Source organism: Octodon degus, unplaced genomic scaffold, assembly GCF_000260255.1.
Source record: "Octodon degus isolate 3935 unplaced genomic scaffold, OctDeg1.0 scaffold00052, whole genome shotgun sequence".
Taxonomy (NCBI): Eukaryota; Metazoa; Chordata; class Mammalia; order Rodentia; family Octodontidae; genus Octodon; species Octodon degus.
Window position 1 is genome coordinate 7430958 of NW_004524628.1, and position 17836 is coordinate 7448793.

The 17836-nt window shown below is 46.0% G+C and overlaps 1 protein-coding gene, 1 long non-coding RNA gene and 1 other non-coding gene across 4 annotated transcripts in view; 1 reads left to right on the plus strand and 2 right to left on the minus strand.

Moving 5' to 3' along the window:
* Positions 1 to 7522, plus strand: part of Cnot11 (CCR4-NOT transcription complex subunit 11) — a 12678-nt gene extending 5156 nt beyond the window's left edge. The window contains 5 exon segments of the mRNA XM_023717392.1: positions 1600 to 1752; positions 3680 to 3882; positions 5059 to 5261; positions 6393 to 6489; positions 6566 to 7522. Of these exon segments, the coding sequence (XP_023573160.1) occupies positions 1600 to 1752; positions 3680 to 3882; positions 5059 to 5261; positions 6393 to 6489; positions 6566 to 6763 (854 nt within the window). The 3' untranslated portion in view covers positions 6764 to 7522.
* Positions 7523 to 8529: 1007 nt separating this feature from the next.
* On the minus strand, positions 8530 to 17134 carry LOC111817237. 2 transcript variants are annotated; one of them, XR_002821479.1, is made up of 3 exons: positions 16974 to 17134; positions 14909 to 15123; positions 8530 to 9015 (listed from the first exon to the last, which is right to left on the minus strand). It is a non-coding gene; the product is annotated as an uncharacterized LOC111817237 (long non-coding RNA). The 2 variants fall into 2 exon arrangements; XR_002821480.1 differs by lacking the exon at positions 8530 to 9015 and adding an exon at positions 10781 to 11004.
* On the minus strand, positions 10505 to 10619 carry LOC111817260. Its single transcript, XR_002821501.1, has one exon. It is a non-coding gene; the product is annotated as a small nucleolar RNA SNORD89 (small nucleolar RNA).
* Positions 17135 to 17836: the final 702 nt, after the last annotated feature.

Consider the following 17836-nt stretch of genomic DNA (forward strand, 5'->3'; position numbering starts at 1 on the left):
TGGGGATGAAGCCAGTGTAAGCCCTGGGTTTGACCACCAGTACTGCAAAATAAATAATAAATGAAATTTCTGACAAATATACTAATTTTACCACAGTTTGCAATGTAAAATTTTCTTAGCACCTTGGTCCATACCATGTTTGTTTTTCTGACTTTTGTATTTCCATAGAGATGAAAAATGGCCTTGGGTAAAGTTAGCATTCCTCTTTCTCTGGTTTTTTGAGTCATGGGCTCACTTGATAGCCCAGTCTGGCCTCAGACTAGCAGCAGTCCTCCTGCCTCAGCCACCCGAGTGCTGGAATTACAAGCTCACGCCACTATGCCTGGCTAGCATTTTACAAGGTTGATCTATGGCATCCACTTTTTCTCATTCTGGCCAATTTTCCTTTGGATTGATAGGATTTAGCCCTCTGTATTTATCTTTTTTTTTTTTTTTTTGTGGCCAGCCCAGCCCACCCTGGGGGTAGGGCTGACATGGCCTGTAGTGCTGGGGCTCTAACCGTGGTCCTTGCACTTTGCCTAAGCTTGCCTAAGCAGGCACTTTAGACCTCTGAGCTATCTTGCTGGCCCTTAGCCCTCTATATTTAAAATGAGAAGATCTGAAAATTTTTTGGTATTAGGGATCAAACTTCTTTTGTTTTGGGGGGATCAAGCTCAGGATCCTGTGCTTGCCAGGCAGGCAGCTTATGCTGCTAAGCTATAGCCCTGAAATAGTACTTCTTAAAACATGCATTTCCATTTTAAGGAATTATAATAAACTCCCCCCGGGGCAGCTACCCTCCAGGCTAAGAAGTGAAATATTGTTGAGCACACCCGTAGCCCTGGGGCCACCGAGGCAGGCAGCTGCCTCACGCCCTGGAGGTCAAGGCCAGAGGCAGGGTGACACGGCCAGACCTGTACTAAAGCAAACTAAAGCCAACAAGCACAGTGACTGTGTTCAGGGCCTGAGGCCCTGTGTTTTTCTTCCCCATCTCTAACCTAACTTTTGCAGTACTGTATTTGTGAGCTTATTTCTTCAGGTGTCATCTGAGATGACTCTTGGCAGCATGTCCCTGCAGTGGTCACTTTCATTGCTGTTGCACATTCACACAGGGTCTGTGTGCACACAGCCTGCTGCGAGCGGTTCTGGATGTTCTTCTGTGACACTAGAAACGTTCTAGGGAGAGGGGCACCTGTCAGACCTCATGAGGGAGTACCATCTTGTTTTCCAGAGTTGTCAAGTTGTGTTAAAAAGCTGCATTTCTCATTCCCAGCAGCACTGCCTCACCTGATGGCCTTCACCGTTTCATAATGCCAGTTTGTGGTTACCTGCTAGTCAGGCAGGTGTGAAATTGTGCTTTGTAACTGAACCTCCCCAAGTTCCTGACTTCTCCAGTTGCTCATTGGCCGTTCGAGCTTTTTTTTTTTTTTTTGGTAAATGCCTGTTAGAGCATCAGTCTTTTTTTCCAATGGGACACTGGTTTTTAGCAATTAGGAAATGTATTTTGTGTGCACACAGTCTGGCTGGCTGTTCGGTTACGCACACCTCCTGGCCAGCAGCCTGGCTTTTCACCCCCTCCTGCGTCCTCAGTTTTCAGCCGTCTCCTGCTTCCCTCCTCAGAGCGCCAGTCGGAGCTGCCCACGCAGAGCAAAGCCAGCTTCCCCAGCATTCTCAGTGACCCAGACCCCGACTCTTCGAATTCTGGATTTGACAGCTCAGTGGCCTCTCGGATCACAGAATCTTTGGTCAGTGGACCTAAACCACCTATTGAAAGTAGGTTTATACATAAATTTATTCTATACTTTTCATTTGTTTTATTAGTAAATGACTTTAGGTTTTTTTAAAATATTGTGAGCTAAACTTTAATGTGAAAATTCATTCTTTTAAAAAATTATATAGTGCTGGTGAGATAGCTCAGCAGACTAAGCGCCTGCTTTGGCAAACACAGGGACTAGGGTTTGATCCCCAGCACCACATGCTGCGCTGGCCCTGCCCCTGGGGCATGCTGAGCCAGGGACCAGAGTCCAGGCGTGGTGGGGTGTGCCAGTGCTGGGAGGCTGAAAAACAGGAGGATCACCATGAGTCCAAGCTGCATAGTAGGGCCCTGTACCAAATACTAAAATGAAAAAAAAAGTACAGGTTTATTACATTTATCATAAGCATATCTGCAGGTATAAGTTCTGATTTTACTGAAATGAATCTTTTTTTTAAAGTTTAAATTAACATATATATATATCCCTCCGAACCAGGGATTGAACCTTAATCTACTGAGCTATCTCCCCGGCCTGAAATGAATCTGTTTTGAGGAAAGGTCTCACTGTGCAGTACAAGCTGACCTTGAACTTACTTATGTAGCCCAGGCTGGCCTCAAACTTGAGCTGAGCCTCCTGTGCAGCCTCCCAAGTGCTGGAATTGTAGGCGAGCGCCACCACTCCTGGCAAAATGAGTCAAATTTGGAGCTCATTAACAAGGAGGTATTTTATACCTCCTTAATAATCTCATCACTGCTAGTACCTTTTCCACTTGAAAGCTTTATAGATCACAGAGCTTTTAATTACCCTGCGCCGAGATGCCGCGGCTGTGCGTGGCGAGAGCGTGCTCGCGGGACCACAGAGCACTGCGAGGTTTCCTTCTGATTTTTCGTATCTCTTGGTTTACACCAGCGCTTTGGCACACATGGGTGGAGTGCTGAAAGTTGTAGTCAGTCATGATCCGCAGGTCGGTGGCCTGTGATAGTGTCTACTTAGGACAGTATTTGCTCAGGTGTCACTGTGAATTGTGGCCCAGCAGGCCCATGCCAAGCACCTCACTCAGCATGACCGTGGCCCCGCTGCAGGCCTCCCGGCTTACGGGTCCCAACATGGGTTGCAGACTTGCTTCCTCTTCGGAGGAGTCTGAGGAGATGCTGATGCTGGTCATGAAGGCCGAGTGCACATTCAGGCAACGGCGGAGATGTGGGGATTCTCAGCCAGAAACAGGTAGTGCCAGTGAGTAGTAACCTGTCATATGGGTGGCGGGAGTAAGCCGCCGCTGCCCTCTGAAGTGAGCGGTGACCCTGACTGAGCAGAGCTCGGCTGCAGCTCGTTTTAGTGGTGCATCACATGCACCAACTTGGCTTTCTAAACAGCCAGCGAGTCCCTTCACTCTTGTACGTATTTCATGAAAATACATATGGAATTGGAATTTGAGCATTCATGAACTTCATATTCATTTGAAAATGTCAAAAAGGTCAACCACTGTACGTTCTTCTGTCCTTTGTCATGGCACTTCAGTGTTGGGAGCTGCTAAAGCTAAAAATTGTTTAAACACATGAAAGCAAGATTAGGCTTAGTGCCAAGCAGTCAAGTCACCTCAGTCCTGAGATGAGCATCCTGACTGGTTAATGTTAGTCACTGGGCACCTTGTGTCACATGTTACCTTTGCAAGGTATAAATAGACACCCGTACTGCTGCTCTGGGGGTCAGCCAGGCAGACGGGCTTCCACCTGACCCAGCTCTGCTCTTCTTGTCTGTCTTTTCCTCGTTCCTGTTGCCATTTCTCCCTGGGTACAACGTCACACTGAGAAACCAACAGACCCCTACAATGAAGTACAAAAATCAAGTACAAATCTTAGTGGTTTCTGAACAGTGTATTAGTGGCAACTTAAGAGTGGGTGCTGCGAGCCCACAGCAGCAATCACACGTCGGCGCTTTCTTTCCAGGCCACTTTCGGCCGGAGTTCATCCGCCCACCGCCCCCGCTGCATATCTGTGAGGATGAACTGGCCTGGCTCAACCCCACAGAGCCCGACCACGCGATTCAGTGGGATAAATCCATGTGCGTTAAGAACAGCACCGGGGTGGAGATCAAGCGCATCATGGCCAAAGCCTTCAAAAGCCCCTTATCTTCTCCCCAGCAAACACAGGTATGTATGAAAAAAAGCCATCACAAGCTGGCTTTTGTTTTCCGAAGTGACACGGACAGTAAATGACAGTTCTGGAGGCAGGGACCCTCAGGGGTAAGTCTCAAAGGTCTGAATAGCTGAGCTTGGTTGTGCCCCTCCACCTATGGTATTGTGGCTCTGCTGAGACAGGTCCACAGATGTAAATTTCAACTTCTGTTCGTGGTCAGTGTGTCCCCAGCATGTCTGGGAGAGGTAGAGGGGTCTTCCTTTTGTGGGCCTGCCCTGCTGTGCACAGGCACACCCTCTATGTACCCTTGCACAGAAGTGGGACAGTCACAGCTGGCTCTGGTGGGCCTGATGGTAGCTCCAGGACAGGCAGGGCCCCCACAGAAGGCTCCACCTGTGAACTGCACTCAGTCTGCACGGCTTAAAGTTAGAATTAAGAGGCAGATAACTGCTCCAATCCAGTTTAACTTCAAAAATATTTTCAAAGTCAAGTAATTGGTAGCTGTATTTATATTCTGCTTTATTAGACCATCCTCAAGAATGCAGCTCAGTGGCATAGTGCCTACTTGGCAAGCGCGAGGTTGTGAACTCGATTCCCAGTGCAAACACACACACACACACACACACACACACACACACACACACACACACACACCCCAACCATCCTGAAACAAAGTAGGGAGGAAAAATATAGAAAGTCTAAAAGAAGATACTTAGCCAGAAACTGGAGTTCAGAGTGTGGTGGGACACTGCAGGGGACTTGAGTGTCCCTGACCCCACAGTCTCTGTTCTCTAAGGGCCCAGGGTATGCTGCTGTTGCGGCTGTCTCCTAATGCTCTGTGGTTTTGGGGAGAACTTGTAATAATTCAGTTACTTCAGTTATAATGAATGACAGAAGCCCATCCACAGAGAGCTAGGGGACCGATACACTGTCACCAGCAGATGGCACCTGTCCAACCACAGTATCTGGTTTAGCTTTCTGTCTGGGAGGAATCACTAGCAGATTTGTACATTGTCTCATATATTTTTACTTTGGTCCTGTTATACTTCAAATTTTAGAATGTCAAGATGTGATAAAAGGTTTGAAGAAACCCAATTCACTGAAAATGCTTTTACATAAAATATTTATTTTGCCTGCAGGAAAAAAACCTTCCAGTTTGACTCAGTTCTTTAAAAATAATTATTTTTTAGCTGCTTGGCGAGTTGGAGAAAGACCCCAAGCTTGTCTATCACATTGGCCTCACTCCCGCCAAGCTTCCGGACCTGGTGGAGAACAACCCGCTGGTCGCTATAGAGATGCTGCTGAAGCTCATGCAGTCCAGCCAGATCACCGAGTACTTCTCCGTGCTGGTCAACATGGACATGTCCTTGCACTCAATGGAAGTTGTGAATCGGTGAGTGTCCTGCTCCTCAGGTGTGTGCAGATGTAGGGATCCTGACTGAAGGGTGTCCTGCTCTTCACCGAGGACGACCCCTCAGGAGTAAGCCGAGCCCCAGTGTTGGGGCGTGTGAAGCTAGCACGCTTGGGAGGACCTCAGAGGCAGGATTCCAGCATGCTTCATACTAGTAAGTAAATGAAAACTAGATCCTGTGTGTTCATAAGAACGAACTGAACTGCTGAAATTTACATTCCCGTGTAACTGAATCCCCTGCTGCTAGGTGGATTTTATGGTTTTCTTCTTGGAGGCTAATAGCTGTGGCATGGAAAAGTACGGGGCTCCTTGGCAGACTGACTGCTTCTTACTCGGCTGTACTGACGCTCAGGAAAGTGCACTTCTGCGTGCGCAGGCTGCAGACATCATCGACATGTCTTATGTCTGTGTTTTCAGTAATTTAGGAATTAGATGGCCTTGAGGGGGCGTGTCACTGCCTTGCAGTCCAGGCAAGCACAGTTTGAATACCTTTTTGAACACTTTGTCTGAACTGGATTTTATTGTGGTGTAGAGGATTGAACTCAGAACCTCGCACATGCTAAACTAGGACTCTACCACTGAGCTACATCCTTAGTCTTTTTTAATTTCATACTCAGGGACCTATGTTCAAATTATTGCTTAAGGGGCAGGGAAGATGGTTGAGTAGAATAAGCGCTTCCCTGTCAACCCCCAGTTCCACCAAAAAATAAATAATTTTTTTTTTTTTTTTAATTATTGCTTAACATGTTCTGCTGGCTCAAACTACCAGTGGTACCTATGTGACTGTCCCATCTGATGACTAGTGCCACCAGTCATTTTATTAGTAAAATTAAGAAAAAGCTGCTGGATGGGCAGTCAGGCAGATACCACTAGAGGGGCAGACTCCCAGCAGTGACTTACTGAATTACGGCTGTTTTATATTAGTAATTGTCGTATGTAGTGCTGTGTATAGACTTAAAAGAGTTGTCACTAATGAGTAAGTAGATGTGGCTTTGGGATTTATGTCCCAAGAATGTAAAACTAAAAAATCAGGATCAGTAACAGAAAACTATAGCAACTTTCTGAGCTATGGTAGGAAATGACTAACAGCCCTATTTTTCTTTTGTGCAACAGACTAACGACAGCCGTTGATCTACCTCCTGAGTTTATTCACCTTTATATATCAAACTGCATCTCTACCTGTGAACAAATTAAGGATAAGTATATGCAGGTAGTGAAAGTTTATGGAAGTTTCATAAATCCTACTGGGAAAATGTGTAAACTAAAACTTACGTTTTGTTTTTCAGAATCGTTTGGTGCGTCTTGTGTGTGTCTTTCTCCAGTCCTTGATCCGCAACAAAATTATTAACGTTCAGGACTTGTTTATTGAAGTGCAAGCCTTCTGTATTGAGTTCAGTAGGATTCGAGAAGCTGCAGGCCTGTTCCGGCTGTTGAAGACACTGGATACAGGGGAAACGCCTTCAGAGACCAAAATGTCAAAATAAGAACTCTCTAGAACCATCTTATCCATTGTTCAGCTGTATTGTGATTAGTTTTTAAAGCTCAAATTTTTTAAAATTCTAGAGTGGACTGCTTGCTCTAATGCATATAAACAACACTTTCTCTGCCTAAAGCAACACTAGGTACTTTTCCTGTAGACGAACTTTTGGTGAGCACCCGAGCGCGTCCTCAGGTGTCTGGCTGACAACTATCCTCGGCAGACCCATCATCCCCAGGGTCACCGGACGCCAGGAGAGGACTCCTTCTCTTTTTATGATAATGCTAAGGAACAAATTGCCTGTCTTTGGTTAAAAGGCACGATGTAAGCTTCTGCTAAGTCAATCCAGTTTTCCTAGGGTTCCTGTGCTTTGCATGTCGCAGTGACAGCAGCTGAGCATAGCTCCTACTCAGGAAGGAGCCCGAGCCAAAGCTGTGCTGCTCCTGGGGACTTTCAGAAACAGACCACAAAGCAAACACGTCTTGGAGGCCTCAGTTCTCAACATGGGACTCTCTAGGATCCTTTTTTTTAAGCACTGTTTTCTGTTTTATTCCTCCGGTCCCGTTAGTCCGAGATTACCATTTTTGGGTCTTACTTTTAATGGAAAACATGAGTAATGCTTGGGAGGTAGTGTGCCCCAGGGAGTTGCTCCCCACCGTGAGGTCCATGTGTGTGGGGTTTGGAGATGGGAGCAGGGGTGACATCTCGCGCTTGTCACCCCTGTGACTCTGGGTAATGGTGCCTTCTATTAAAGTTATTTTTTATTCACTGTCAGCAGATGTGTTTTTATTTGAAGAAATCATGAAAGGTTTCCTTTTACAGAGGTACTCCCGAGGCATATTTACAGGAAATAGCCTGTGAAGGAATCAAAGGTTTTGTGTGTTTGCTGGGAGGAAATACAGGAGTGACCTAAGCCTGTGCGACAGGAGTTCCTTCAAGCCCCTGAGAGGCTAGCAGCAGGGCTCCATGCCCAGAAGCGTGCGCCCTGCTTTGCAGTTAGGAGCACTGGTAAAGAACAGCTTGTTCCAGGAACACTTCCACGATAGCAATTTCGGTGCTGGCCCCTGCTGAAGCGGTGCACCTTGGGCTCTGCCTGCTGGCTTCTTTAGCAGAGCACGCCGCAGGCCAACCGCATGCCAAGTGTGCCTGTGCAGGGTGCACACAGCATGGTCACACTTGGCACCAAGTACAAAAACAGCGCGGCACTCCTGTGACCAGGGAGTGGGTACTTGAGGGCCTTGTCCCCCTGTTGACTTAGGAACCTGCTTTCATCCCCATCACTGCCAAAAACCTTAGAGCAAACTGTTGAGCAACTCAAATTCTTCACATCTGCCAAAGGGTTACATGTGATGGTTTTTTTTTTTTTTTTTTTTTTTTTTTGGCAGAACCAGGAATTAAACTCGGGTCCTTACACTTGCCAGGCAAGCACTTATTCTATGAGCCATCTCCCCAGCCCCCTGGGCAAATTCACCTTTGAAAAGGTTACTTACGAGAGCCAGCCAAATAGCTCAGCGGATTTAAGTGCTTGCAAACAGGCTCAGGGGCCGGGGGTTCAATCCATAGGCCTGCCACAACAGCCCTGCCCCGGGGCACACTGGTGGCACGTCCAGTAATCCCAGCTCTTGGGAAGCTATAAACAGGCAGATCACTGAGTCTGATCTAGCAGTGAGACCATGAACACCTTACAGACCCTTCCCTAAAAAACACAAAAAAATAAATGAAAAGATTAATTATGAAGAATAGTAACTAGAGGGATTCTTGGAAAACAAAACTTGAGTCATCACTGAGAGGTTTAATTTTGGGGTGCAGTGTTGGGGACTAAACCCAGGGACACACATGCCAGGCAAACACTACTGCTGAGCTCTGTTCCCAGGCCTCTTTAAGTTTTAGGCAGGGTCTCTTAATTGTCCAGGCTGGACTTGAACTTGGGTCCTTCTGCCTCAGCCTCCTGAGTAGGCAAGTCCAGCACAAAAGTGTCTTCAGTTAGGCATACTTAGAAGAAAAAGACAAACTGGTCACAATCAGCCTGTATCTGTAGTCCCAGCTGGTCAAAGGCCGAGGCAGAAGCAGCATTTGAATTCAAGAGTTGGAAACCAGGCTCAACAGCATAACACATCTCAAAAAAGACCATTTACTTACAACTAATCCTGGGATTCAATTCACTTTTAAACATAAAGGAGCATGACTTCACCAAGATTAAACAAAATGCCTTGAATTTTTGGGAGTTTTTAAGTTCCAACTTTACTATCTTCAAATCACCTGTTGAAGAAAGGCCAGCAATAAGTAATAGCATAGAAGTTATTTCTAAGGAAAATAGTCTGGGATCCTAAAACATAACCACTCCAATAATTCTCATAGTATTTATTTATGTGACCAGCTTTACAAACATAGTAGCACTCAATCTGCACAAGCTCACTGACAGCTAGTTCTGAGCAGCACACTTACATATTTTAAGAGACCTAAGTTCCACAGGAATGATACTCATGTAAGAACAGAGTGGGGCTGGGAGCTAGCTCGGCGGTCTAAGCACCTAGCTGGCAAGCGCTAGGCCCCAAGTTTGATCCCCAGTACTGCATCCTGTGTTGACCTGGAACCTGCTGGCCACCGAAACCACAGGTGGCGGTAATATCTATAATCCCAGTGCTAGGGAGTTGAGACAGGAGGATCACTGAGTCCAACCTGTGTAGCAAGATCCTGCATCAAAAAAAAAGAACCGAGGGGCTGGTGAGATGGCTCAGTGGTCTAAAGCACCTACTTAGAACAAGCTTAGCAAAGCACAGGGACCACGGTTCAATCCCCCAGCACCACATGCCAGCCAGCCCCGCCCCCTGGTGGGCTAAGCTGGCCACACACACACACACACACATAAATAAATTAAAAAAAATTTTAAAAAAAGAAAAAAAAGAACCGAGTATCTGGAAAGCTTTGTTTACTACTGGGATTCTAACAACTTCTGCTTACTGATTTTATTTCCTAGCTGGTCTTTTGCTGTTCCGTAATTGTTACTGTTCACATCAGTCAAGTGACTGGGGTAATTAAAAGCGCCCATGTGACCCCATATCCAAGCGGCCATGCCCTGCTTTCTCACGAGCCCATGACAGACACCCACACCTCATCAGAAAGAATAGGCTGACTTTTTTTCTAACATTTTAAATGAACCTGGCACAAGCAGGTTTTTCGTTTTGGTTATTTGAGCCAGGGTCTTGCTATGTAGTTCAGGCTGGTCTCAAACTCACACCGATCCTCCTGCTGCAGCCTCCCAAGTGCGGGGATTAAAGGCCTGTACTACCACGCCTGACAGGTTTATCAATTCATAGCTATTTTTATACTGTGTTATATACAAAGAGGGCATAGCTGATTAGCACATGGTAGACTTTTCACTTTTATAACAAGGACAAGCATTTCAAAAATGAAACACTGGGAAGCTTTTAAGACCTCAGACTAGTAGCTGGGAAGGTGTATGTGGCTTCTCTAATGAGTGGTTATCTCACAGCACAGCACGTGTTCCACCACAGAACTAGCTTGTGTCTAGAAACCGGGGCATCGGCTTCCGACTCCACGTAATCACTTCAGGATCTAGGCTGCTCACACACCTCCCGGTTTAGCCTCACCCCCCAGGGACCTTACGCCCAGCGTTCCATCCACACGGACACGGACACACACGGACACCTGCAGCTCTAGCAGCCCACAGTTCTAATGCCTCGCTTAGGCCCTGCTCGGTTGGGCATGAAGTGCCCACTCTGGCACTACTGAGGTCAGACTTGTGTTTCGCTTCAGGAGGTTTTGTCACCGTGCACCCACACGGAGAGCAAACTGTAGATGGGGACACTGCAATTCGGCCTTTTGCGTCATCATTCCTCAGCAGGCACAGCGCACAACCCTGCAGGCGAGGGCTGGCATGCTCACGACCCCAAAGGAGCTGGCACATGAGAGATCATTACCTGCTGGTGGTAGCCTGCGCTCACGCCGGGGTGGCCATGTGTTTTCCGCTGGGAAAGCGTGCCCAGCAGAGCGGACAGAGGGAAGAGCCAGGAGCAGCAGCCACGCGGGCTCCAGGGTCACACGCACGCCACCTCCTTCACCCTGGCACCTGCTGCTTCATACTGTACTCAATGATGGCGTTCGCATCTGTAAGACGTAAAGTGGTCACTGCCATCAACAACTGAAGCAGAGCTTGGCTGTGTCGCAATTTCACGTAGGTCCCCACATTCCTGGCATCTTCCCAACTTCAAAGTGTCAGCAAAGAATCTGGTAACGATCATGAAAGCTGTTCCTACAGCTGCCAGCTAACAAATCCCACTTCCGTAACAAGCGCACACAAGCCCCCGTGCTCTCCTTGAATCCACAGCATATTTCCCTTGTCTGTCTCTTCCAAGACAAAAGAGTCAGAGGCCCGTCAGGCACACAGGACCTGTGTGTGCACTGCCTGCACTGAGCACAACAGGTGGCCTTGAAGTAGTGCAGCTGTATGGACCAGTGTGTGCACTGCCTGCCCTGAGCACAATAGGTGGCCTTGAAGTAGTGCAGCTGTATGGACCAGTGTGTGCACTGCCTGCCCTGAGCACAACAGGTGGCCTTGAAGTAGTGCAGCTGTATGGACCGGTGTGAGGCTGTTTGCTACAACGCAGGCTCAAGCCCAGACCAATTCCCTATTTCAGTAGCTCCTCACACCGAATCTGTTGTATTGTTTACCGCAGCAAAACTATGCATTAAGAATTTTACTATGATACAAGGAGCTGCAATCACAGTGAGCACAACAAACTGCCAAAATAAGATTTATAGAAGGCCTGCCTATTAGCACAGTTGTTTAAGTGACTGCTTAAACAAAGCATTCAGGCTCAGGTTGCTGTGGTTCAATCCCCAGATCCCCAAGTCATACTAGAAATGCCCTGAAGGCATCCTGAGCCATCAAAAAAACAAAAACAAGATTTATAGACACCCAACCTAGATATGCTTATAGGATACAATTCTCTAGTTTTTGAATTATACTTTTCTCAATAAACATTTATTTTTCCAATAAAGATATACCCAACAATTAGTTTAAAAGCAACCAAGGGTGAAAGTTCTATATTCTAAAAGATCACTGCCTCACAGTCCTGACTGCTTGACCCAGAAGGTGAGAAAGAGCACATCTATCTGGTGCTAGGGCCTTGCCGCACACGGGAGCTTCCCCGACCTACAGGGTGAGCAGCAGGCGAGCACGGGGCAGGGGCTGAGAGCGCCACGCATGGCGGGCCCAGCCCACAAAGGCTCCTGCTGGCAAACAGGAGCAGGTGGCAGGACTTTGTTTTTGCTTTACTCTCTGCATCGAGGGACAAACCACCTCGGGCATATTTTCCGGAATCCCAGAATGAATTACGTTCATGAACTGAGGTCCCACCATATGGAGTCTCCTTAAAAACTACCTATCAAAATTGGGGGTCAGGGGTATATAGCTCAGCGGCACAGTGCTTGCCTGGCAAGTGACAGGTCTTGAGTTTGGTTCTTGCACCTCTGCTAAAAAAAATTGATTATTTTTTTCTAATAAAAATTCATCTAGTATCCTTTTAAAAAATATTTTTATTGAGAAACAAATAGCAATGAGACAGTTTCACAACCAATTACTAGTACATTTCAATAATTGATACATTGCCTATTGTTGCCCTAGTGGTTATTCATCGTACAAGATGCAGACCTGATATCCTGTCTCAAACACTATTAGAACAAGCCTCTCTATTCACTGAATTAAGAGAATGGAGCTGTATCTCTATCCTAACTATTCTGAGTATACAGATACAAAATGGTGGTTCATTTGTATCCCCCTTTTTTGGTTAGTTTTGTCAGAGAAGGGCATTCCATTGTCATTTAAATACGGTAGGTGCATGAATTCAGCAAAATATCCCAATACAGTCCAATAGTCCACAATAGCAGTAGGTTTTCCGTAAGACTGTCAATGTCCGAAGTTATTGACTTGAGCATGTGACAGCTCATCATATTAATATGGCTTTACTTTTTACACTTCATTTTCATACTTTTCTGCTGGATGGTTTAGACCAAGAAAGAGCAAGACCTATACAACAAGAAATGTAACTTTGTATCTGATAAGGTCAAATCCTTTCAGGATTTAACCTAAAACCCTGTACCTCAGTTTATACATCCTTTATCAGTGTCAGCCATATGGATGAGTCACGGCCATTGCTTGACCAATTTGCTCTGTGAAAGCCTGAGAGAATGTTTTCTCTCCATGTGACTCTCCTTAGGCACACTCTGTATCATCGATCACTTTCCTCTGTGGCCCCAAAATCTCCTTGATCAGAAAATTTGGCACATAACTGAGTTACAGGATGTTACAGTAAAGGTTCTCCTATTTCCTGAGTCCTTACTGACCTTGAAAGGCTAGGGCCAAAATGTTGGCTGTCCTTGTAGCCTTTCTTTTTCTTTAATTTTTAGTCTGCAAACGTAAGAAGTTAACCCTCCAGAAGAGCAGCTTAATGATATTATTACCCTATAACATAGGAAGTTGAGCTTAACCTATCAGTCTGAATATCAAACATCTTAGACATAACATGGAACAGGTATTTTCCATTAAGTATTGATATGTTAAACTTCGACTCCCTCCAGAACATGAAGAAAAAAGATTAAAAAGAAAAAAATATTTAAAAAAATGAGAATAAGCATTTATATATTTTTACACAGAAATTTAGAAATCTAACAATATACAGCCTTGTAGCAGGACAGTCCTGTGACTTTTTGTCTCATGTTTTCATTTATTACATTTTTTTTTTAAACAAAACTTTACTTGAGAGACAGTATGGCCGTAATTGGTATATCATGACAAGCAGTACGTAATTAGAAGACCAGAATGGCAGGCATTCCAAGCATGACCCTAACATTACACATTGTTTTCTCTACTGCAGTAGTATCCCTTTAATTGTAGATTGTTACAACTGAAACCAATACATGACATATGGCAGAAAATAGGGAATACTTAAAATTTATTACAGTAAAAGATGCACTGCTATTAACTCCCCTCAAAATACTCTCCTGCATTTCAAATTCAGTGATCCCATTTCTTGTCGCTTTCTGTAGCAGTTGTGGAGTTTTCTTTCCTGAGTGTTTCTCATGGTCAATTTAATTTTGGGTAAAAACTAAAGTCATCTGGTGCCACGCTCACTGAGGAGGGGACGCCACAAATCTGTGTTTTGTCAGATGGTGCTAAGCAACAAGATTCGCTGCAGTTCTGGTCGTATGTTACCAAGATGCACAGGAGAGAGACCTACATTCAGCTAACCTGTACCTCTAGCACCTTCTCCATCTTCTTTATTTTGATCCACTACCTCAAACTGTACTGTCTCAGTCCTATAGGGCACCTTGAGCCACCATAGCAACCTGGAAGGCAGCACAGGCGACGGGATGGCAAGGGGTTGCAGAGGCTGCTTTGGAAGGGCACTCACAGGCCAAGGCTCTCTGAGACTTGGCAGTTCAGGCTGGCCTTGAACTTGCTGCTATCCTCCTGCCTCTGCCTCTCAGCACTGGGATTACAGGTGTGCCCCACCAGGCCTGGGAATAGTTTAAAGAAATTACATAAAATCCTGGGTGTGGTGGCACACACCCGCAATCCCAACATTTGAGAGGCTGAGGTAGGACTATCACCAACTCAAGCATACCCTGAACTATACAGCAAGTTCAAAGCCTGCCTGGGCTACATAGCAAGAGCCTATACCAAAAAACTAATCCAAATTAACACCAGAATCTGAAATGAACAGTAGCACTTCCATTCATGGAATTGCTTCCCACGATCCTGGTCTCAGGCTGGACGAGAACCAAATCAAATTTAATGGTTGGGTTTAACACTGACCTCACGGGGGACGCTGATTCAGTTCTGATCCAGCTGGGTCTGAGACCAGAGCCGTGGCACCCCTGAGATTCTAGGCAGCAGACACACACCACCTATGCATCTACAGTTTCACATAGTAGGTAGAAAAGCAGGATACAGAACAGCTTAAGTCGCGTGCCCTTACCCTTAAACAGGGGAGACCACCTGGAAAATTGCTTATCAACAGTCTGAGGTGGTACCCTTAGGTGTCAGATTATGGCTTTACTTTTATGCTCATGGCTTTTGCATTTAGGAGCTTAAGGATGCCATGCTTAGAAAGCCCTGCCAGTCTCTTACCTAGCAATGCTGTCTTTGCTGGCATCCTTGGCACACCTGGCGGGGCACTGAGCGCAGCTCACTGGGGGATGGTTGTGAGGGAGGTGACGGCATGGGGCTGCCCATGCTTCTGCCTGCATCCAGGAACGGCGCCCTCAGTGGCTGAGCAGCAACACTCCGCGGGCCGGACTCTGCAGCAGGCAGCTCTTGCCCACCATCAGGCTCTCCCTGTAGAACTGCAACGGACAGAAATGCTTTTCCTGAGTGACAAGGCTGAAGTCTGCCTATTGCTTTGCTAATAATCTGTGGCAGATGGCATTTACTTTTGAGCAGGAATTTGGAAAGACCCACATTTCTTCCAACAAGCAGCACTCTAATGCCTACACATTTTCTCTTTGTGAAGCCAACGTCCCCCCTTTGATAGAGCAATGTCACCTTTTATGTTACTTCTCAATAGAAAGGGCAGCTTTCTTACTCTCCTGCCTCCTTTGGGAGAGGACAGGAACTGGTCTGCTTTAGAAGTGCCACCAATCGCCATGCCCAAGGCCTGGGGCGGGCTGTATCCCTACAGAGGGACACCACTAATGTACCCCTCCATCCTCCCAGGCACCTCAGCAGTGGGAGGGCCTCCTTTGTGTGACCTCTTGCCACAAGCCCAAGAGTCCCAGGGCCCAGTTTGGATCTCACACATCTGTGGCATCACTGTATTAATCCTCCTCCTACGTCTTCCTCTTTGGGGAGGGTGGCATTGTTCACAACATGGGCCCTCGCACTAAGCAAACTTATTTGAAATCTCAACAAATTTCTCTGGCACTACATTTTGAAACCCAGGCACAAGGAGAACTGGTATTTTATTATTATTTTTGTATATTTTAGTAAGGGTCTACAGGGTCTCACTACTTCCTTTTCCTCTCTTTCTCTTTGGGAGAAAAGGTTCCACTATACAGTGCAGGCTGGCCTTGGACTCACTTTGTAGCCAGGTGGGCCTCAAACTCTCAGGGATCCTCCTGTTGGGATTGCAGGTGTTTCCTACTACCAAGCCTGGCTTAACTCACTATTTTTAAAAAAGGCCCAACATAAACAAGCATAAAGAAAATTTCATTACAAAAGGAAAGTTGAAGAACCCACTGAAAAAAAAGGAACATTTACTTTTTTGGGGGGTCGTACTGGAACCAAACCAGGAAGTCCACACTCTAAACACAGGCTACTAATGTCCACACCGCTCCCCCATAACCAATTCCTGCAATGAAGTACCAGTGAGAAAGGAGTGTGGATGGGTGTAACACCCCTCAGTATATCAAGGTCCTAGAAGAAAAGCGTCGTGCCCACACCTCAAGCCAGAAAGGGCACTTTCCATGGGCACAGCAGCAGGCTCCCTGGGAGATGGCCCACCCTGCTCTCTGCCTGAGCACAGATCAGAGGCAGGCCTGTGCAGGCCTTGTCATTCCTGTCTGGAGAGGGACAAAGTGTACAAACTGATCCGGACTCAAAAATGTCTAATTCCCCACACAACAAACATTTATTACATTCCAATTAAAGTTATAGGATGGGTAGGGAGCTTGCGGGTTAGCGCAGTTGTTTAAGCGCCTGCTTTGGCAAACCAGGTCAGGCACAGGGGACTGCGGTTCAATGCCCAGACCCACCCTTAAGGCAGCCTGAGCCAGCCAAAAAAAAAGGATGGGTGTGGGTGGTAGTGCAGGTTGTAATCCCAGCAAGCAGGAGGCTGAGGCAGAAGGATCACTGCACGTCTGAGACAAGCCTGGGCTACAAAGAGAGCTGAGGGCCAGCCTATACTGCATAGGGAGACACTGTCTCAAAAAAAAAATTACTTTCAAAAGTCTTTTGAATACTTAAAATGAAAATAAAATTAAGAATATTGGGGCCAGGGAGATGGCTCAGTGGAATAAGCACTTCACTTGCAAGCGCAAGGGCCTGAGTTTAATTCCTAATTCCATAAAAAAAAAAAAAAAAAAAAAACCCAAACAAACAAAAACTCACTTAAGAATATCCACAATAATTTCAAGCAATACATAGGATCATCTATAAGCTGTCTGCTTAAAAGCACAATGATGTTTTCCACAATTACCTGACTTCCACAGGGCAAGCCAATATGTAAAAAATACTGCACGCAGTAAAGAGAATCGCTACGGTGATGAACGCAGGCACAAAAGGCTGGCGACTGGCGCTGAGCTGCACACAACTGGTTCCAACCTGTATGGTCACTGTCACAAGGGTTCCTTTTGGGACCAGATCGACCACTGTATAACCTGTTCCTGCATAAAGAACAGAACAGAAAGTTAGAGAAAGTTCGGAGTACTACGCTCATCAATACACACATTTGAAAACTTTGATAAAACAGGTAATTTTAAGGAAAAATAACAATTACCAAAACTAGTTCAAAAATACCACCACCAAACAAACCAGACTGATCACATTTAGGAAAAGCAGAGTAAACCACCAAGAACTACCCCCCAGAAAGTAGAACATCATTCCGTTTCACAAGCAAAGTTTATTGAGATTTAAGTTATTCCAAGTTGACGGAAGGAAAAAAAAAAAAAAAGATCTGAAATCCTTCCTAAGACTGTAAAACCAAACACGGTATTTAAAAAAAGAGAAGAGCCAGGTGTGGTGGTGGGTGCCTGTAATCTCAGCGGTCAGGAAGCTGAGGCAAGAGGAACAATCTGGACTGCACATGAGTCCAAGGCCAGCCTGAACTACACAGTGAGGCCCTGTCGCCAAGAACAGAGAAAACAAGGGGAGAAGAAAAGGAAGTCATTTGCTTGCAGAAAACAAAATGCAAAAGGGTTTCTCAAGCATCAGCTTTACTTACATATGATTCATATATCATACAAAAAAACACCCACTTAAAACACGATTCAAAACAACACGACCAACAACCCCCCCCCCCCATTCAGGCTCTAGACCTCCAGCTGGACTCCTGGGGGGCAC